At 42.5% G+C, this 22,725-nt stretch overlaps 1 protein-coding gene across 3 annotated transcripts in view; it reads left to right on the top strand.

Annotated features, from left to right (window-relative positions):
- Rbl1 (RB transcriptional corepressor like 1) overlaps positions 1-22,725 on the top strand; it is a 55,699-nt gene that overhangs the window by 12,347 nt on the left and 20,627 nt on the right. For 2 of the 3 annotated variants that reach the window (XM_021183601.1, XM_029474640.1), the window contains 7 exons: positions 3,111-3,223; positions 3,413-3,516; positions 12,366-12,503; positions 14,113-14,277; positions 14,898-15,030; positions 19,670-19,933; positions 21,371-21,582. In XM_021183601.1, coding sequence (XP_021039260.1) covers positions 3,111-3,223; positions 3,413-3,516; positions 12,366-12,503; positions 14,113-14,277; positions 14,898-15,030; positions 19,670-19,933; positions 21,371-21,582 — 1,129 coding nt within the window. Of the gene's footprint in view, positions 1-3,110; positions 3,224-3,412; positions 3,517-12,365; positions 12,504-14,112; positions 14,810-14,897; positions 15,031-19,669; positions 19,934-21,370; positions 21,583-22,725 lie in introns of those variants that run through there. The other variant, XM_029474642.1, reaches the window with a different exon arrangement.

Below are 22,725 nucleotides of genomic sequence, written 5' to 3'. Positions count from 1 at the left end.
TGTAAGATCTTGAGTTATTTGTGGTTTTTCTTTTTAGTTGACTTTCTTTTTTATGGGGAAACTTTAGCGTGCCATGGCATGTTTATAGAGGCAAGACCACGTGATGAAGGCATTGCTCTCCTTCCACCATGCAGATCGTGGACATCGAATGTAGGTTGTTAGGCTTAGAGGCAAATGCCCTTACCAACTGAGCCGTCTCGCTGGCCCCTGAGTTTACTTTAACTGAGTTCAACCTGAGTGGTTATTCAAGGTGAGACTGGTTACCTTCGGGGACAGTATATAGTGGGATTTCATGGAGTTGATTTTTAAAGAGGCATGTTTCCTGGTAAAGATGGTGGGATGATGCGATAGCAGAGACCCTTCTTTTCTGACTCCTAATGAAATAAAAGAATAATGAGAATCAGGAAAATAATGTTCAGCAGCTCCTTTGAGGAAAGAGAGAGAGAGAGAGGATTTCGTGTTATAAACTTCTAAATTAGTGGTAAGGAAAGGTAATGGAGGAGTCTGTTCCGACAGCTTGTTCCCTAACAGGCAGTGCTGGAAGGGTGTGCTTGATAGGATTGTGCTCCTACCTATCACTGTTCCACACTGGGCTCTTCCTCCATCCTTCTGGTGAGGGTAATAATCAGGAGTTCAAGACCAGCCTTGGTTACATGAGACCTCGTCTCAAAAACAAGCAAAGAGAGCGAGGTGACATTTCCAGGTTCAGGCCACTGTTGTTGTCCTCTGAGAATTAGTTCTGTCAAATAACTTAGGCTACACCTGACTCTGTGGCTCACTCCTCTCCAGCCCCCCAGAGCAGTATTAAAAGATAACTCATTTGGTGAAGTGCTGAGACCCTGAGTGTGATTCACCAGATCCACTAAGGAAGCTGAGTGCTTGGTGCCATGCCTTTGTAAAGCACAGCACCAAGGCGGCAGAAACAAGAGGATGCTTGGGGCTCACCTTGCCTCATCGGAGAACCCAGGCTAATGAGAGAACCTATCTGAAAAACAAACTGGTCAGTTTCTGAGGATTGGCACCCAAGGGTGACCTCTGGCATCCACAGACAAGTCCACAGATATACATAGACACCAATAAAGAAACAGAAGAAAAGTTATTCTCCAAGTAGCCAGGCTCTGACTAACCCTGAGGCATGGCTGAATCTCTTAGTCATGAGCACAGTTTTGGCAAGACTGTAGTAAGTCTCACAGGAAGAGCAAGTACAGAGTCATTGCCTGAGATGGGGCTTATGAACGTGGTGAACCTTGAAAAGGCAGAGTATTAAGACATAGAAATGAAAGTCCTGAGATTAATTTTTTTAGGAATGTGAAATATACATGTAAATAAAATATCTCAATGGATAAGAGGGAGGAGGAGCTGGGGGCAGAGCTCTTCTCCTGTAATCCCAGCACTTGACAGGTAGAGACAGGAGAAGGGTTCCAAGTCATACTCCAGCACTGTCTCAGCACAGAGAGAGAGAGAGAGAGAGAGAGAGAGAGAGAGAGAGAGAGAGAGAGAACACGTAGGTTACATAGGTAGATGTGTTAAAGTTCATAAGAAAAAAAACCTTCCAAAGAAAGAATGTCCCATGTCTTCCCACCAGGGTTTAATCAGGATTATGGGAAACTACTTAAAAGCCTTCCATTCTCCAGAGTTCATTATAACTCTGGAAAGATCCTCATAAAGCTAAAGATATCCCTAGGGAACGCTGGAATGAAGATACTTACCTAAATCTCAGAAGAGAAGGAAAATCTAGTTCTCCAGCAAGAGCTGCAGAGCAGTGACACTCGTTCCTTCTTTTCTAAACCTTTAGGCCACAAGAAGGTTGCGAAAGTTGTCCATAGTCTCAAAAATATCTGTGAAGAGATGTTGTAGGGAAGGCTGGAAGACTGCCCTGAAGATCTGGTCATAGCTCCTGAGTAGATTGACCTGTACTGAACTGTCAGCATGAGTAAATTGAAAAGAAGTGGCAAGGCCACTGTGCAAGCATGTTACAGCAATAGGAGAAGGGACGGAATGAGAAGCACAAAAAGACAGACACGGGAGCCAGGTGAGGGCAGGCATGCTCGCAGTCCTAGCTCCTGCAGGGGAAAGCAGGCAGAGCAGACCTCAAGTCATCTTTGGCTATATGAATAGTTCAGGAACAGCCTGGGCTACATGAGACCATGTCTCAAAAAACAAACAAACCCAAAACTATAACAAACCAAAATAGGAAGAAAAAAAAACCCCACCAAACTTTAAAACTCATGGGGAACTTTAGTACCCCCAGAAGCCAAAACAAACTTGAAAAAGATCAGCGCTGGAGGCTTTACATTTTATTTCAATATAGTAGAATAGTACACAGCTTCAATAATCAAAAAAGCAAGGTATTGACTCAGACATGTATAAACCGGGGAAACAAAATGGAGAGAAATAAGCTATATTTTTTTCAAGTGATCATTGATAGTGTACCAAGACCATATAGTGGGTAAAGAGTAAGAAATGATGTTGGGAAAACAAAATATCCTTATGCAGAAGAATGAAGATATTACACAATGTTAAAAAATTAATTCAGGGCCAGTGAGATGGCTCAGGACTATATCTTTTATCTTTGGCTGCCAAGTCTGATAACTTGAGTTTGATGCTGAGTTCCCACATGGTGGAAAAAGAGAGATGAATTCTAGATATCCTCTGACCGCTACCAAAATAAATAATAATAAATAATAAATGCTCCTGGACCAGAGAGATGGGCCAGCAGTTAATAGCACTTGTTGCTTTTGCAGAGATCCAAGGTTCGATTCTGAGCACACACATTAGACTGGCACCTTGTTTGGCCTCTGTCGCACTGCATACATTTCATGTCTAAGCAGGCACCAAATGTATGCTACCATATCTGGCAAAATAGCATGATTAAAAATTCTTATAGCTGACTGGTAAGGCAATTCAGCAAATGCCTGCTGAGTTCAGTCCCTAATACTTACAGTGTATGTGCGCGTGCAAGTTTGTATCTGTATTCCATGGTCTTGGGTATCTAGGCAAGCTGTCTGTCACTGAGCTGGATCCTAGCCCTTGGGTGATTCTTGAAGATTCTTGAGGAATGTTGATAATCTGGGTTTTCCTGATAAGCAAGTTTCTCTTGTATTTTATAGATCTTGTATGCGGAATCCTATGGGAAACATTATAAAAATCGTGAAAGGAATAGGAGAGACTTTCTGCCAACACTATACCCAGTCCACAGATAAACAGCCAGGATCTCACATAGGTAAGAAGAGAAGATTAAAATCGGCACAGCATTAAGTATAGAGACTGTCTCCACAGATGGCATTAAGTGTGGAGAAAGAATGTCCCCACAGTCAGTTCCCATCTCTTGCAGTTAATGTACCTGTTTACTGTTGAGTTTGCTTTGGCCATCACCATTTCAATAGCATATGCTCTCCTTTGTTTTCTATAGACTTTGCTGTAAACAGACTAAAACTGGCAGAAATTTTGTATTACAAAATACTGGAGACTATAATGGTCCAGGAAACTCGACGGCTTCATGGAATGGACATGTCGGTAAGTAAATCTATCCTCCGAGCCAGCTTTCAGTCCTACCAGGGAAGTAAGAGGGTTCTTTTTGTTAGTTTGTTTTCACTTTCTAAAAAAGTAATAATTTTTATTCTATACAATGTAAGCAATAAAAATTTACATAATTTCTTAGTTTTTAGTTGAGGAAAAAGATTATGAGGGAGAATATGAAAATGAGATTTCCACTCTACTAGAAAATTTACACTCACTTTTATGTACAACCATCAACTCTACACTCATTTTACCTAGTGAGTCTAAAAGCTTCTTTGAGAACACAGTTATACCATAGTTCTGCAACAGCTGTGAAAGCATTTGTGGTCCCAGAACATAGGAGCACACACTTGCACGTAGCTGTCAGCGTGTCAAAGCCTCACATCTCTGCCTGCATCAGAGGAGAATGAGGCACTGCCACCTCTGCGTGGACAGCCTCCTCTCCAGTTCTTACACAAGGCGGAACTTGGCAGGAATAGAGATGGATTCAAGCAGCAGCCGTCCATGAGCTCCGAAAGAGGAACTGAATGTCAGCTGTTAACCAGCTTTGTCCTTTCTAGTTTGACAACTACTTACGACCTTGAGACCTAGTTGGTTTCTCCCTTGATTCTCAATGATGTCACCTGATTGTTTCACACCATGACTGATGAGGTCACTTTGTTAACTGCAGCCACCTGCTCTTCCTAAGACTTCATTTCATTATCACAAAGAAGTCAGCTTTAACAAGCTGAACATGTCTGCTTATGTGCACCGGACAGGGTCTTCCAAGCCTGTGTTCAGTCCTCAGCTTTCTCTGCACAGATTGATCTTTCGCCTCTTAGAAGCTTTCAGATAATAAATGTGCTGATGGAGGTCTTTCTGGTTTTCCAAGCAAAATTAATTCCCTTCTTTTTAATAACTCATTTTTAAAGTTCTTGCCTGATTTCTTTCTCAGAAGACAGAAGCTGACTTGGAGTTGACTGTTCTTGAAACTGCTCACGGCCTCTTTGTAGGCTTTCATTTTGCCTAAGGTTAGCTTCATAACTTTCTCTTCTGAATCTGGTAGTTCCCTCCACAGGGCTACAGTATTTCTAACCAGTTCTGGACGCTTGACATCTGGTGCTTAGCATTTAGTTTGGGTTGCTGTTCTGTAGAAAATCAAAGGTATTCTCAAAGGGTTTGTTTTTCTTGGGGGGGGGGGGGATTGATAATTACCCAGAGTTGAATGAAGAACATTTGCAATTCAAAGCTCAGTGGCAGTGCATGGACCCTGCCACACACACACCCAGTGCCTTCAGTGCCCCCTACAGGCTTTGGAGCAGTGCAGCTGCACCGAGTGCAGCTGTGCAGTCTGCATTCAAGCCCTGGGAGCTGTGTTAGGGAAGCAGTATTTTGACAGGCTCTGTAGGCCGTTGTGGGGAATCAGCAGTTTATGGCAGATGTGGACAAGGTTTTCTTTTTTAATTTCTTTTGTTGATTTTGACACTTCCAGGCTATTCATCTGGAAATAGAAAGGTCAAATATGTAAACATCATCTTTGTTCTCCCTATAAGTGAGCTTTCTATGTTCTCTGGTCTTCCTCTCAAATTATTAAGCTAACAATTGTTTATTTGTTTATAACTCAAGGATTCTTAAGTTATAAAATAGTATTTGTTTTTCTTAAAAAAAAAACACAATAGTTCTCTTTGAATATTTGACCAAGTCTGATCACCTCAAGGACTTCTATAAACATGTTTCTTTTGTTTTGTACATTTACTGTGTATTTATGTATTTGGTGGAGGGACGGATTGTACCTTACACTATAGTTGGCGTGCATGTGGAGGTCAGAAGTCAACTTGCAGGAGTCAGTTTCTCTCCTACTGTGCAGGTCCTAGAGATCAAACTCAGGTCATCAGGCTTGGCCTCAGGTGCCCTTACCTAAGCCATCTCTTCAGTCATCTTTTCAAAAAATTCAGAAATGTTCTCCAAAGTTAAGCCTAGCATAAGTTGCTTCCATTTTGCCCCTTCCCTCTGTGTACTCTGCAGTCAGTCCTAGAGCCATTCCATCTTCTGTTCCACCATAAACAGGCAGATCAGTAAGAATGCTGTGGACTGTCACAAAAGCATTTCTCTGTTGCACCCTGAAATGAAATGTTCATCTCATTTCTTTAGTATTGGTTCTTTTTCTTAGATTTCATACATTTGTCTTTTGTGGTTTATGCTAACATCTTAATGGAACACCTAAGGGAGAAGTAAAATTTTTACTTTTATTTTTAAATAGTTATACATCCATACAAAGTTGCAAATGTAACAGAGAGATCATCTTCCTACAGGGATTACAACTTAAGCAGTATAGTATCAAAACAAAGAAATTGACAGTAAAATAGTGTCTGGCCTTGTATAGGTGTATCATGTGTGGGTGTGTAACCAGAACAAAGTTAAGATCTAGTAGCCCCCCCCCCTTTTTGGGAGGGAGATAATTTTCAGTTAGCTCTTATTCCTGTATTTCTGTTTGTTCGTATGTATATGCATATCTGTGATAACACTGGTTTGCTTTTGGGTTTTTGGAACAACTGTTAAGCATGAACTTGTGCTCATGCACGTGGGCTGGAGTATGTATGTGGGGGTGCGAGGACAGCTTTAGGTTCTTTTTCTTTCCCTCTGGTGGATCCTCAGGCTTGGGGGAGTGAACCCTTACCTGCCAAGCCATCTTAGCAGCCTGATTTTGTTTTGTAAGCTAAGGACTCACTATGTAGCCAGAGGTGGCAGCAATCTTCCTGCTCTGCTTCCCACGTGCTGAGGTGGCAGATGTGCCATCATGTTTGGCTGATAACATTTATCTATTCAGGCACAGTGAGAACGTAGCACTAAGAGTTGCTACTAATAATAGTTACAACAAGATGATATATTGAAAGTTATATGAATATTTTCCTTCTCTCAAAGACCTTATTGTCCTTTCATCCTTGTCCCTATACAAAGCACGCTGTGGTTACTGTTTGTCTTTCCTAAATTGCTACTGTCTCTACTCTTGCACCTTAGGGTCATTATTAAGTAAAATGTGGGGACTTAAGCATAAGCCCTGACACACCACATCACAATCACTACTACTAAATGGCTAATGAGCAGGTAGCATATACAGTATGGATCTACCAGACAAAGGGATGATTCCCATCCACAGCAGGGCAGACTGAGACAATCTGCTGTCTTATACTGCTCAGAGGAGCACACAATTTAAAACTTAAGAATTAGTGTCTGTGATTGTTCATTAAGATTTTTGAATTAAGACTGACCATGGGCAAATGAAAGAATCCTCAGAAAATAAAGCCACAAATAAATGGTGCCTACTGCACTGACTGCCCAGAATTCCATTACCAGAAAGGAGGAAGGCCTTCAGGCTGCCCTTTATCTCATGATCCACTTAGCCACTAGTCTAATGTAGTAGTTATAGTTTTATAACACATCGTGTGAATCCACCTCTTTTAATTTATTGATACTATGTTTTGTAGCCTAAGATGGAGTTTATCTTGGTAATGTTCTATAAAACCTTGAAGAAATGTATGTTCTTCTGTTGTATGGAATGTTCTTTAACTGTCCAGGTGTATTTTATCACATTGTGATTTGTGTTATATCCGATATTGTTGTTTATGATGTTGCTGAGACTATTCTCTTGCTAATTTTCTGCTTGCTTCTATCTGTTACTGAGAGGGATACTGAAATGTCTGGATATAATTGTGAATTTGTCTCATTCATATCTATCAGAGTTTTTTCTTTTCATATTTTGAAGCTTTGCTATTTAGCAAATTTAAGATTGCTTCCTTGACTTCTCTGTAAGTTGACCCTTTTGTCACCATATAGTGCCCCTTCTCTGACCCTGGTAATTTTGTTTGCTATGAAGTCTTTCTAATGGTTCCCCATTCTTTTTGGTTAATGTTTGCATGATACATCTTTTTCCATTGTTCTGCTTCCAAGCAACCTCGATTATTATATGAGTTTCTTGCAGGAAGCAAATATTTGAGTCATGGGTTTTTTGTTTTTGTTTGTTTTTCAGGGGTGGGCCTGATAGAGAAAGCCTCTTGTAGCCAAGATGGCCTTGAATTTACCATGTAGCTCTGATGGACTCACAGTGATCATCCCCCTGTCTCAGCCTTCTCAGTGCTGAAATTACTGGCATGCACTGCTATTCCCAGTGTAGGTCATGGTTTTTCATATCTACTCTGTCATCTCTGTCTTTTAGCTGGCAGTTTTAGCCACTTTCATGTCATTATGAATGTGGTAAAGTCTAAGTCGGCCATTTTATTTCTCTTTCCTGTTTGTCCTTTTTTCCCCTCTTCGTTTCTACTTTCCTTCCTTCCAGCTCGGAAAAATACAGCCTGTGCAAAGACACACCTCTCCTCTTCTGCTTGCTTGCTTTTTCTGTGTTTTGGTGGGTTTCTTGGCCAATTTTTTTAAGGCTCTAGCTTCTTTTCATATGTATTTTCTTTCTTTTTTGTCAGTGTATGTGAGTGTGTGTGTATGACTCTCATTCTACTGGTATAGATATCTCACCATTTCAGTAAAATGTAGAAACCATATCTAATTTTTAAAAAAGATTTATTTATTTATTATATGTAACTACAATGTAGCTGTCTTCAGACACTTTGACTCCTCTCTCTGGCTCTGCTTTCTCTGGCCCAAAGATTTATTATACATAAGTACACCGTAGCTCTCTCCAGAAGAGGGCATCAGACCTCATTACGGATGATTGTGAGCCACCATGTGGTTGCTGGGATTTGACTTCAGGACCTTCAGAAGAGCAGTCGGTGCTCTTACCCGCTGAGCACTGACTCAGCCCCCCATATCTCCTTTTAAAGGCTTTTTCCCTTTACTTTTATTCTGTGTATGTCTTGCCTATATGTATGCCTGCTGTGCACCTTGTGCATGAAGTGCCCAGGGAGGCTAGGAAAGGCCATTGGATTCTCCAAGTTACTGCTGGTTGTGAGCTGCCATGCTGATACTTGCTTGAGTCCTCTGGAAGAGCTACCATTCCTCTTAGCCACTGTATTAGTCAGGGTTCTCTAGAGTCACAGAACTTATGGGTAGTCTCTATATAGTAAAGGAATTTATTGATGACTTACAGTCTGCAGCCCAATTCCCAACAATGGTTCAGTCGCAGCTGTGAATGGAAGTCCAAGGATCTAGCAGTTACTCAGACCCACACAGTAAGCAGGCAAAAAGGAGCAAGAGCAAGACTCCCTTCTTCCAATGTCCTTATATTGTCTCCAGCAGAAGGTGTAGCCCAGATTAAAGGTGTGTTCCACCACACCTTTAATCCCAGATGACCTTGAACTCGGAGATCTCCCTGTCTTAATCTTCTGAAATCCATAGCCACTATGCCTCAAGATCTCCATACCAAGATCCAGATCAGAAACTTGTACCTCCCAGCCTCCAGATTAGGGTCACTAGTGAGCCTTCCAATTCTGGATTGTAGTTCATTCCAGATATAGTCAAGTTGACAACCAGGAAGAGCCACTACCACCACTAAGCACATATCTCTAACCCTAAGTCCTTTAACGTCCACTTAACTGTTTGTTGGCTGACACTTTACTGTAGCTGTCTGTATGCAGAATCTAAATTGACATTTTTCTTTATGACTTTGAAGACATGACTCCATTATCGTCTACTTTCTAAGGATGCTAATTAGTGGTGTGTTCTTTCTTTGTGTAGGACTAGTCTTTATTTCAGAAATCTTTTGTTTTGTTTTGTTTTTGGCTTTTGGATACAAGGTTTCTCTGTATAGCCCTGGCTAGCCTGGAACTCTGAAACCCAGGCTGGCCTCGAATTCTAAGAGATCCACCTGCCTCTGCCTCCCAAATGCTGGGGCTAAAGGCCTGCGCCACCATCGCCGGAGCTTCAGAAGTCTTGTAAATAGTTCTCTCTGTTCATCCCCAGTGGTCTGGAATGCCTAGCACTCTACCAACTAAATTGCACCCCTAGTCTCCTAATGTACCCTTTTGTGGGTTTTACAGTCATCCATTGGGCATTCCTACAGAGCGGCCTTTTAGTTTAAACTTGTATCTGTCCTGTGATTCATTGTGTTTGTTTGGTTTCATTATTTTGCAGTGCTCTGTTTTGTGAATTCAGGGTCCTGTACTTACATACGAGGCAAGTGCCCTACCATTGAGCATATACCCCCAATTTATTGCATTTATTTTTTATTCCTTAAGGTTAATTATAGTGTTTTAGTGTTTTCTTCTATTGCCTAACATGTCCCCATATGTTTCTGTATGTTATGCTCTGTATTTCAAGGAGAGGTTTTTCTGCAAATGTTGGACTATCTGTGATTGTCTGCTTATATATAAGGCACTGAAGTTGCTGACCTGTGGGGTGGCGTCCAGTGGTCTCAGGTGGTAAGAGTTGTAGCTACCTGTCCCATTCTTGCCTGGTTGTTGTCGGAAGGGAGAATGTCCGACAGCCTAGTTATAGACATCTGCCTCTTCTTAAGTGCCCGTTAAGTCTCGTTCAGTTTCTCTAGAGAACAGTTCAGACTCCTAAGGGGTTATCATTGACCCTTAGACCTCTGGCTGTGTCCCCTCCCTTCGTCCCTCCCACAGTCTAACCCCTGCAGTTTTCCAGATCACCCCTGCCCCCGGGTCTGTTCTTGCCTCATTTCTACTTTGCATTCTGCCTCTGTGCCATCAATGCTGTGTTTCCTCCAGGTTTCATACATCAAGTTCCTTTAAGTGTCTGTCTGTCTGTCAGCTCTCAAATATATTTGAGTGCTTTTGTCTGTGAGTCGCTTGTCATCCTTTCTTCCTTTGGTCTTTGTACTTGCATTGTAGTTATGGATGGCTTTTGGCTTTATCCTAAATGGAGTTTCTGGGATTTTATTCTCTTGTTGATTTCTGGTGATTCTTAATAAAAGAAGGGTCATACATAGCTTTTAAAAATTAAGTTTGGAGTCCAGCAAGGTGATTCAGTGGCTAAAAAGCACTTAATGTGCAAACCTGACAACTTTAGTTTGATCCTCACAGTACACATATGGGCACCATGGAACATACACTTATGTGTTCACACACAACCACATACACAAACAAAATAAGTGCCGATAAATTTTAAAGATATTGTGTCTATGATGTGTGTCTGGCCGTGTGCACGGAATGGTGCAGGTTTGGAGGTCAGAAGACTTGGTGGACTCAGTTCTTTCCTCCCAAGTTTATGTGCTTTCAGGGACCAAACTCGGGTTGCCAGGCAAGGCAAGTCCCTTTACCCACTCAGGGGCTCACTGACTCAAATAGCTTATTTTTTAAATGTTTATTGTCTTAGTCAGGGTTTCTATTCCTGCACAAACATCATGACCAAGAAGCAAATTGGGGAGGAAAGGGTTTATTCAGCTTACACTTCCATACTGCTGTTCATCACCAAGGAAGTCAGGACTGGAACTCAAGCAGGTCAGGAAGCAGGAGCTGATGCAGAGGCCATGGAGGGATGTTCTTTACTGGCTTGCTTCCCTTGGCTTGCTCAGCTTGCTTTTTTATAGAACCAAGACTACCAGCCCAGAGATGGCACCACCCACACGAGGCCTTTCCCCCTTGATCACTAATTGAGAAAATACCTTACAGTTGTATCTCATGGAGGCATTTCCTCAACTGAAGCTCCTTTCTCTGTGATAACTCCAGCTGTGTCAAGTTGACACAAAACTAGCCAGTACATTTATATATGTCAGAGAGCACGGGACATGGTGTGCGTGTGGAAACGAGGGGTTGGTTTCACTCCTAGTGTTTGGGTTCCAGGGATCAAACTCCTGCTGTCACGCTTGTTGCCAGACAGCTTTACCCACTGAGTCATCTCCCCTATGGTCCCCAAATGACCATTTTTTAAAACTGAAAACATGTTAGATCTTTTTTTTTTTTTTTTGCAGAGAGTGGGGTTTGAGACAGAATTTCTCTGTGTAATCTTGGCTGTCCTGGACTTCAATCCATAGACTGGAACTCAGACTCCACCTGCCTCTGCCTCTCTGCCTTTCTGCCTCTCTGCCTCTCTGCCTTTCTGCCTCTCTGCCTCTCTCCCTCTGCCTCCGAACTGCTGGTTTAAAGGCATCCACCACCAACGTGTTGGATCTTACACTCATTGATGAGAGAGGCATTTGTTTTCTCAGTGAAGTATTTTTTTTCTCTGAACTTTTAGCTTCTGTATTATTTTATTTTTTATTTTGGTGTTAACATTTATACTGACAAAATAATTAAAAGAAAAGAACAAATCATAAGATTTTTTTTCTCCCAATGGAAATATCACCTATTTTGTATTAACAATTTTAGGCTCATTTTTCATGTCCCTCATTAAAATTAAAAATCTACAGCAAATGAGAGTAAGTATGATTGGAAAACTTTATCAGCTTGAGAGTGGGGTATATATGTACATGATACATATGCATATATGATACATACATTTATGTATACACACACATACATAATATATGGTTTTTTATATAAAACAGAGCTGGACCTATATCCTAATTATCTAATTGTCTCTGATAATTCAGGATAATATTTTTGCAGATTATTTTGACTGTTTTTCTCCCTCCGTTTCTCCTTTCCCCCATCACTCCCATTCCCACGTGCAGAAACCTCTTCTGTTTCCCCTTCCCAGGGGACCCAGGCGTCCCCTCCTCCTTACCTGACCTCTCTGGGCAGTGGACGTAGTTTGTCTATTCTTTGCAAGCTGTTCTTCCCCGTTACCTGCTTTTCTCTGTATGCTGCCTAGCTTGGCCTCTGTCTTGCTCTACAGCTACAGCTAGAATATAAATCTTTCCGCCTCACTTCCTAACCACATGAGCTTATAGTGTTCTTTCTGGAAGGACCAAGGGTGAAATTACTGAGAAATACTAAAGTCTCATCTTTTTCTTCCCCAAGGTTCTTTTAGAGCAAGATATATTTCATAAATCCTTGATGGCTTGTTGTTTGGAAATTGTGCTCTTTGCATATAGCTCACCCCGTACTTTCCCGTGGATTATTGAAGTTCTCGATTTGCAGCCATTTTATTTTTATAAGGTAAGGTGATTGCAAAGTTCTGTTCTGGTATGTATTCACATAAGCACTTATCTCAATGCTGAAGAAACACTGTTGCAATGTTTAGAAAATATTTCTGGAAGTATTCTCGTAGTAATTATTCCTCTTGGGGTGTAGACAAAGACAAAAGGAAGGAGGAGGAAATTGAGTTCTTTTCAAGTTACTGACTTGCAAATGTGAGCTGGCACTCAGTACTGAGCCTCGCATGCTCCTCTCCCTAGGCCTCACTTCCTTTAGCACAGACCCAGATAGCACTGGGTTTCAAAGTTACTCGCTCCAGAGGCTTTAGGCCCTCTCCCTGTGCTAGAGTCATTAACTAACCGGAATTTTACTTTTTTTTTTTTTTTTTTTTTTTTTAAGAAAACACATACAGTCACTTTTAAATAGTTCATTCTATTCTTTTGAGATATTGGAGAGGGGAGGTGGATTAAAAAGAAAGAAGACGGGAAGTTAGGACTAGGCCACTACCACTCTTGGACTTTTCCCCTGTTTATACCCATTGGATCACAGGCCTGAGGCAGGAGGATCACAGCCATGCCTATAATCCTGCACTCAGAGGTGGAGGCAGGGGGATCACAGCCATGCCTATAATCCTGCACTCAGAGGTGGAGGCAGGGGGATCACAGCCATGCCTGTAATCCTGCACTCAAAGGTGGAGGCAGGGGGATCAGAGGTTCGTCTTCCCTATCCAGAAGGTCACAGCCAGCCTCCGCTACCTGAGGTCCTGCCTCAAAAACCAAAACAAGAAGACGTGAAAGATGTGTATAGTTTTATTTTACCTTATTCTTTTACTAGTTAATTATCTTGGTCTAGGAATAGAACACAGGACCTTGCACATCGTAGATAAGGACTTTTCTGCTGATATATAGCTCGAGTATGTGGTAATATTTTCCCCTTTTTTTGTTTTCATGTGTCTGTGTGATATGTATGAATGCATGTAGACTCACTCACATGTGTGTAGGTGCACATGTATGTTTGGGCATGAGCGTGTGGAAACCTAAAGTTGATGTTAGGGATCTTGCTTAACTGTTCTCATCGTATCCTTTGAGGCAGGGTCTCTTAATGAAACCCAGACCAGCCAATATAGCCAGTCTTGTGGCCAGCCTTCTCCAGAGATTGCTGGCCTCTGCCTTCCGAGGCTGGAGCTAGAGGCAGGCCTTGGAAGTTACTGCCTCTGATAGTCTCTGGACGTGACATGCACTCTGGGGATCTGAACTCTTGCTTGTGTAGAAAGCATTTTTAACTGTTGGCCAGCCCTGTATGTGGTCATCTTGTTAGTGTTCACTTGATATTACTCAGAGGCCTGCTCTTTTCTAGAGGGAGAAAGAGGGGCAGTGGATCTGGGGGTGGGGAAGAGGCAGGAACTGGAAGGAGGGAGGCTGCAGTTGGGATATATTGCATGAGAGAAGAATAAAGAGACTTAAAAGCATCTTTATTTAAATTTATAACACACAGATTCTAGTCGTCCACAGAATTATGGCTCCAGTGGGATTCTTTGTGGCAGTATAGTGAGCCATTCATGTCTGTGTGCCCAGAGCAGTGATTGCTTATTAGTCTGAACTCACTGCTGTTTCTATGTTCTTCTCTTCAGGTTATTGAGGTGGTGATCCGCTCAGAGGAGGGCCTTTCCAGAGACATGGTGAAACATCTGAACAGCATTGAAGAACAGATTTTGGAGAGTTTGGCTTGGACTAATAATTCTGCACTGTGGGAGGCTCTGCATTCTTCTGCAAACAGAGTCCCTTCCTGTGAAGAAGTAAGCCAGGGCTAGACAAAGAGAATAAGTTTTGTTTTTCGAGAGAGGGTTTCTTTGTGTAGCCTTGGATGTTATGAACGATGCTCTACACAAGTTCAAGCCAGATATGTCCTAGCACTGACAGGGGGGAAATGGAAGGAGTCCCACCCACCCCAAATGATCAGATTATCTGCAGATGATGACTATTGCCAAGGGAAAATCAGTTTTCCCCACGGGAGTCTCATTGTATATCAGCTACATTTCAGGGTAGGCCCCATGCCCAGCCGTAGTTGGTTAACACAAAACTCATTGGTATTTTTATAGACTGTTTCATTTTGCTTTGTTTTACTGGTCTTTTACATGTTCATTTTTGTTTTCGTGTGTGCGTGCGCTTGTGTGGCTGTGTGTCTCTTGTTTGATTTAAGAAAAGAAAGATCTTGAATGAGTAGGAAGGTGGAAAGGGTCCGAGAGGAATTGGAGGAGGGGAAAACTTGATCAGAATATATTGTATGAAAAAATTTTTTTCAATAAAAAAGGAATGATGTTGCTATGACCATTCATGCACGAGGACTTGTATACATGTTTTTGTTTTTCTTGGGTATCTGTCTGTGGTATTTTATCTGTGCTATTGTTTTCTGTAGGTTATATTCCCCAATAACTTTGAAATAGGAAATGGAGGAAATGTGCAAGGCCATCTCCCCATGATGCCAATGTCTCCAATAATACATCCAAGAGTCAAGGAAGTTCGCACTGACAGTGGGAGCCTTCGAAAGGGTAGGTGTGACGTTGATGGAGCACTGGGGGGGACAGATGCAGACCAGTTTGTTTGTTTGTTTGTTTTAAGATTTATTTATTTATTCCGTACACAACATTCTGCCTCCATGTATGTCTGGAAACCAGAAGAGGGCACCACCACCACCGTATCTCATTACAGATGGTTGTGAGCCACCATGTGGTTGCTGGGAATTGACCTCAGGACCTCTGGAAGAGCAGTCAGTGCTCTGAACCGCTGAGCCATCGCTCCAGTACCCGATCAGTTTCTTAAGAAAATAGTTTCTAACTCCTTAGAAGCATAAAACATTTAATTTCTTCAAGATTTGACAAGCTCAGTGCTTTCACCCATACTCAATGTGACCTATTATACCCCTTCTTTGTATTAAAAGCAGTTCTGTGCTGAGCTTGGTGGCACAGGCCTTTAATCTCACCATTCTAGAGGCAGAGGCATACAGATTTCTAAGTTTGAGGCCAGCCTGGTCTACATTGTGAATTCCAGGTCAGACAGAGCTACAGAGAAAGACCGTTTCTGTGTGGAGAGGAAGAAAAAAAGAGGAAAGAAAAGAAAGAAAAAGGCTTGTGGCTCAGTGAATTTTTCACCAATCCTGTCAGCCTGAGTGTGACTCCCCAGGACCCACATGCTGGGGTACAGAACCAACTCTCTGGTTATTCTCTGACCCCCACCGGTGCACCATGGCTTGCCATTCTCCTCCAAACTAAATAAATTAAAATCTAATTTAAAAAATTAACCTCCACCACTGAGCTACATCTCCTAAAAGACTTATTTACACTCTTAAAAATTGTACCTTTTGAGCTTTAATAATGGGAAGATTTTAGTGCAGTCTTGTTTTTTATTGTGTTGTACCTTCTGACACACTTAACTCTTGAATTACGAATCCCTTGGAATTTGTTCTGTTTGTTTTGGGTTTGAGAGAGCTTCTCTATGTAAGCCAGGCTGGCCACAGACTTTTGGCCCTCCATCCTCCATCCTCCGCCTCCTGAGTGCTTGAGTTCCAGGTGTACGCTTTGCCTTCTTCAATTCCAAGAATGGTCAAAACCTTTGCTGTTGCACTGTTGCTTTGCAAATACTGGAAAAACTCTGGTAAACACTCAGTTCAATGAACGTACAAATAAATAGCTGATCCATCCACCGTTTGCCAGGGCAAAAGAAGATGCCCTGCTATAAATAACATAAGGCAGCAAGCACCATCTAAGTTACTCTGTGTGAATTTTTAATTTATATCAGTGGGCTGGGGATCAAACCCAAAGCTTCAAGCCATGCTAAGCAAGTGCTCTCATAAGAGAAGGTATTTCAGGGAGTCTACAGATGACGTCATGGCTGGGACCCAGTTCTCTCCTAGAACCACCACCTTTGAGCATTCCTGTTCACTCCAAAGGCTTTCTTGGTTTTCTTAGATTCAAGGCACTCAAGTAGACTCTGGGAGCTACAAGAATCTACTTGTTTACTGAGGACTAAAGTCAGGGCTGCTTTTGTAATATCCAGAATCATTCAAAGAGTTTTATTTAGCCACAGCTGCTTCCCCATCTCACATTACACATCATTGCCAGAGTAATTTTTATTACCTATACTTTAAAAGTAGACTGACTGATCACCTACTTAAAGTAAAACTAGGTACTGAGGCCGGGCAGTGGTGGCGCAAACCTTTAATCCCAGCACTCGGGAGGCAGAGGCAGGTGGATTTCTGAGTTCGAGGCCAGCCTGGTCTACAGAGTGAGTTCCAGGACAGCCAGGGCTACACAGAAAAACCCTGTCTCAGAAAACCAAACCAAACAAACAAACAACCTAGGTATTGAGATGCCTTCACTTTAATGTGGTGGGTACTGTCGTTCAGTGGTCGAGTGCTTGCCTAACATGCACAGAACAAAAAAGAACAGCAGCAGCAGAGCACATGCTGTGCTTGTGAGGTTGGCTCAGGACAGTGGTAAAACATTGTGAACAACGATGCAGAATTGAATGTCTCTAGAAATATGTGACGAGCTGGGCGTGCTGCTGCATGACTTAATCCCAGCACTTCGGAGGAAGAGGAAGGTGAGTTTAAAGTCAGCCTGTTCTGGTCTACATAATATTCCAGGCCAGCCATGACTACATAATGAGACCCTGTCTCAAAAACTAAAGTAAAATAAAGCCAGACATATGTAACTTACATTACAGTTTTTGTAGAAGCTCACAACTAATGGTTCTCCTTGAGTCAAAGGAAACAGTGGGCTTGAACCTCTGAACAGTGATGGAGCTGGGGAGAGCTTGCTGACCCTTGGAAGACAAAAGTCCATTTTTGTTGTTGTATGACAGACAGAAGTTACTAATGGCCCTCTTAGGTTTCTATTGCTGTGATAAAGCAACTTGGGGAAGAAACAGTTTGTTTCAACTTGTAATTCCACATCACTGTACACCTCCAAGAGAAGTCAGAGCAGGACCTCAAGTAGGGCAGGAACCTGGAGGCAGGGGAGATTTAGAGGTAATGAGGAGCGCTGTCTTGCTCACTCTACTTTCTTATAGTGCCCAGGACGGCCAGACAACGGGCATCATGGGCCACAGTGAAGTAAGCCCATCTCAGTCATTAGTCAAGAACATTCACTATAGGCTTGCCCACAGGCCAGACTGGTGGGAACATTTTCTCAGTTGAAGTTCTGTCTTCCCAGATGACTCAAGTTTGTGTCGAATTGACATAAAACCAGCCCAAAGCATTTAATTACCATTCATTGCTCATCTCTGCATATGACCTAGTATCTATCTATGTGACTATCCTGGAAAGCTTTTTGAATGTTTTAACAGCTCTCTTATACCAACTGGAAAGTTAAAAATGTTGCCAGAGAGCCAGCATGGTAGTATATGCCTTTGATCCCAACATTCAGGAGGCCAAGGCATGAGGATCTCTGGGTTCAAGGCCACTCTGGTCTACAGAGAGAGTTTGTTCCAGGACAGCCAGGGCTACACAGAAAAACACTGTCTCAAAGAAACAAAAACAAAAAACAGAGAGAGAGAGATGAATGTGAAAATGAGAATGTTATTGGATGGAACAGGGCCCCCAATGGAGGAGCTAGAGAAAATACCCAAGGAGCTAAAGGGGTCGGCAACCCTATAGGAGGATTAACAGTATGAACTAATCACTACCCCCAGAGCTGTGTCTCTAGTTGCATATGTAGCAGAGGATGGCCTAGGCAGCCATCAATGGGAGAAGAGGCCCTTAGTCTTGTGAAGATCATATGCCCCAGTACAGGGGAATGCCAGGGCCAGGAAGTGGGAGTGGGTAGATTGGGGAGCAGGGCCGGGGGAGGGTATAGGGGACTTTCAGGATAGCATTTAAAATGTAAATGAAGAAAATATCTAATAAAAAATAATTTAGAAGCTGAATACAAAATTTAAAAAAATATAAGGGAAAAAAAAAAAGAAGAAGAGAATGAGAATGTGGGGCATACCTTTAATCCCAGCACTCGGGAGGCAGAGGGAGGCGGATTTCTTGAGTTCGAGGCCAGCCTGGTCCACAAAGTGAGTTCCAGGTCAGCCATGGCTACACAGAGAAACCCTGTCTTGAAAAAAAAAAAAAAAAAAAAGAAACTACATGAGCTCTATCGCAGAGATCTGTTGTTTCTGTTGATGTACCTAAAAAAACTCCTGTGACTACCTGTTATGTTAACATAAAAACTTGATTAAGCTGCTATCATATTGAAATGCTGAATTTGGATAAATTAAACCTCTATTTAAATCTGTTTGATTCTAGAATAAAATATCTCTTCTTCCTTAAAGAAGAACATATAGTATCAAAACTGTCTTGAGATCCTATGTTCACTGTAGTGAATCGCATTGGGAGAGACCCAGTCTCTAACTGTGTCTGTGTGACAGGTTAATACCGTGTCTCTGTGTGACAGAGGTTAATAACCCATGTCTTCTGCTGTTGCTCTTCACCTTACCACATGAGGCAGGCTGGCTAGTGAGTTCTGGGGTCTGCCTGTCTCTGCCCATCCTCCCCCGCTTTACTCTGTCAGGATAACAGACCTGTGCCATCACACCTTGAGGCTGGGGCTCCAAATCCCCAGCTTCTTATATTTGCATGATGGGCACTTTAACGACTGACCCATCTCACCAATCCATAGTCTTCACTTTGGTTTTGATCGGAGGAGAAGACCCTCCAATTAAGGCAAGGCCAACAGTGGCATGTGTCGTTCCCTGGTGACCCTACTAAAGATGGCTCCATGTTTACTAATTCATAAAGCACAGCCACTGCCTTCAACTGCTGGGAATGTGGGGTGGCAAAACTGACTCCACAAACCGAGTTTTGCTGGTGCCTCCTCTTAATCGTGGGTGCTATTTATTTAGTAGGTAATACCAAGAGCTAGAATCCACCTCTACAGTTAGTGCTTATGTCATTCGACTGCTCAGCCTCTCCCTTGTTCTTAACGGGTTGCTCTGTTGCTATGGACAGAGCTGCAGGAATGCAGAAAGCTGAGCTGCCACATTGCTAACACTCTGCTCTCTCCCTCTCTAGGCTCAGCAGTTCGTGAGTGTGGAAACCATGCTCGCTTCTACATCTCAAGTGCTTAGCGTGTGAATAAGGAAACCTGAATTTTTTTATTTTGGAATACGTTTTAAATTTAAACCTTTTCTTTTTCTCTTTATTAGATATGCAACCATTGTCTCCGATTTCTGTCCATGAGCGCTTCAGCTCCCCTGCTGCAGGAAGTGCTAAGAGGAGACTGTTTGGAGATGACCCACCAAAGGACACACTAATGGATAAGATCATGGCAGAAGGAACAAAGCTGAAAATTGCTCCTTCGAGTGTCACTGCTGAGAGTTTATCAATTTCCCCTGGGCAAGCTCTTCTGACAATGGCCACAACCACAGTCACAGGGACGACGGGACGGAAAGTTACAGTTCCTTTGCATGGTAATATCTTCATCTCTGCCTTATATTGTTCAGTTACATAAAAATTTAAGAAATGTCTTATGACATTGCATCACATTATATAACTGTATTTTTAAAAAACTTTATTTTATGTATATAAGAATTCTGCCTGCATGCATGTCTATGCACCATATACATGCCTGATGCCCGTATAGGCCAGAAGAGATCATCAGTTTCCCTGGAACTGGAGTATAGGTGGTTGTGAACCACTGTGTAAGTGGTGAGAACTGAACTTTGGGTCCCCGGCATTAGCAGCAAATGCTCTGAGCCATTGAGCTGTCTCTCCAGCCCCAGTATTTTATTCTTAAACCTAAGTCCTTCTCTTTCCCTTTAACTGACCCTGTATTGTAGGGCAGTTTGAAGTTCACAGGAATTTTAAAGTAGAAGAACTTGTCATACACTTCCTGTCATCCTCCCTGTGCGCTCTCACAGCCTGTGAAAACATCAACATCGTACACACTAGGCAGCGGGTTCTTAGATCAGTGAGGCCTCACTGACTCATCCACACGTACAACCCACGGCTTACATTCAGCGTCACTCTGGGTAGCCGACATTCTGTGCACATTACAGTATTGACACTGTATATAATGACATCTATCATCACAGTCGCACTGCCCTGAAGTGTTCAGTCCTCCACCTCCTGTTTTATTTTGAACATATACTATTTTAAATTTCCACATTTTATAAATTTACAACCCTTTTTGTTAGGATTTAGTTTTATTGTTGTTATCTGAACTTTGTAAGTTGGTGTATTAAGGGAGAAATAGTGCTTAAAAGAGTAAAATTTGCTTTTTAAAGTATTAAAGTTGGGCCAGTGAGATGGCTCGTCAGCTAAAGGATCTTGCCTGCGAACTGGACAGCCCAGGTTCAGTCCCCAGAAGCCACATGGTAGGAAAGAACTGGCCCCGTGGGTTGTCCTCTGACCTCTATGCTCACATCGTGGCTCATACACACACTCCTCCCATAAGTAAGAAAAATAGATGATGTTTGTAAAAGTTTTAAGTGTCATATAAAAACATCACAGGCTCATACAAAAACAGAAGACAAGATTTTTTGTTGTCGTTGTCTGTTTTGAAGACAGGGCCTCTATGTCGTGCTGGCTTTAACTCACCGTGTAACCTCGGCAGGCCTCAGATTACAGCCATCCTCCTGCCTTAGCTTCCCAAGGATTGTAGACATGAGACATCACACCCTGCTACTCAAAATTTGTCTCCTTAAGTAAAATGAAACATAAGACTATCGAAAGGAAACCTGCTCTTGCTTCAAAAAGTAAAAGCAGAACTGTGTTATAGATAGCCCCTGTGTAATGGCTGCATCCCCTTCTCTAACATCCCTGCACTAATTCATACATATACACTGACAACTTGCTGTGAACATTCAGCTTGTATCTCCAACTGAGAATCTTGCTTGTGCATGCAGGTATTGCCAATGATGCTGGAGAAATCACACTGGTTCCTATCTCCATGAATACAACTCAGGAGTCCACAGCTGAGAGCCCTGTGTCACTGACTGCCCAGTCACTAATTGGTGCTTCTCCGAAACAGACCCATCTGACTAAAGCACAAGATGCTCATCTGACCGGAGCAAGCAAACCCAAGAGGACTGGGTCCTTAGCACTGTTCTATAGGAAGGTACGTGTCTCCATAGCATCCAAACACAGCTCATTCAGCCAAGACTGCATACTAAGCAGTGCTGGCCTCTTTTGATTTCTCTTTAAATATACATGTTTTAAAATTTGCTACTTTAACTTTTAGGCATACAGTTCGGTGCTAGATACCCTCACATTGTTGTGTGACCTTTGCCACTGTGCACCTCTGGGACCTTTTCGTCTTCCCACCCTGAAACCCTTTACTTATTAAAGCGGAAGCCCCCATTTCTCCCTGCTCCCATCGGGCGATCTCCATGCTATTTCTGCGTGCATGAATTTGACTATTTGAAAAGGTGCCATGTCCCAGTGAAATGGCACACTAGTGTGTCTGTTGAATGGCTTATTTTTGAGCCCACCTTCCACATTCATCAGTGTGATAGCACGCATTGGGATGTCTTTCCATTTTAAAGCTGAGGAATAGATATGCCACACTTTGTATATCTATTCGTCTGTTGAGGGATGTTTGCGTTGTTCCTACATTCTGGTGAATTGTGCTGCTGTGAATATTGGCACTCTCTGTCTCTTCTTTCAGTTTAAGTGTATTCCTAGAAGTGAGATAGGAGATCAATATCTAGTGTGTTAGGGGTGGGACCAGAGGACAGCTATGGCTGTCATTCTGTTTGTGCCATCCACTTTGTTTTTAAGAGAATTCACCAGGTAAACTAGGCTGGCTAGCAAGGAAGTCCCAGGGACTCCTATCTGCCTCCTCCTCCACAGCAGGGAACTACATTGCATACCACCATACCCTGGGTTTGTGAGTGAGTTCTGGGCACTGAACCCAATTCTCATGCTAGTACAGCAAGTGGCCTAGTGACTAAACTGTGGCGTCTCCCAGCCCCTTGGTATTTGTTTAGGCAACTGCCGTTCTGGTCTGTGTGACTGCACTGCTATCTGTCCTTACTGCAGCATCTGCCTTCTCCTTCTCAGCAGTGACAGTGTCCACCTTCCCTATCTGTCTTCTCTACCCACAGTGACAGTGTCCTTCCCTATCCACAGTGACAGTGTCCTTCTCTACCCACAGTGACAGTGTTCTTCTCTACCCACAGTGACAGTGTCCTTCTCTATCCACAGTGACAGTGTCTTCTCTACCCACAGTGACAGTGTCCTTCCCTATCCACAGTGACAG

This window comes from Mus caroli, chromosome 2 (genome assembly GCF_900094665.2).
Source record: "Mus caroli chromosome 2, CAROLI_EIJ_v1.1, whole genome shotgun sequence".
NCBI classification, from domain to species: domain Eukaryota; kingdom Metazoa; phylum Chordata; class Mammalia; order Rodentia; family Muridae; genus Mus; species Mus caroli.
This window is presented reverse-complemented; position numbering and strand designations above follow the sequence as displayed.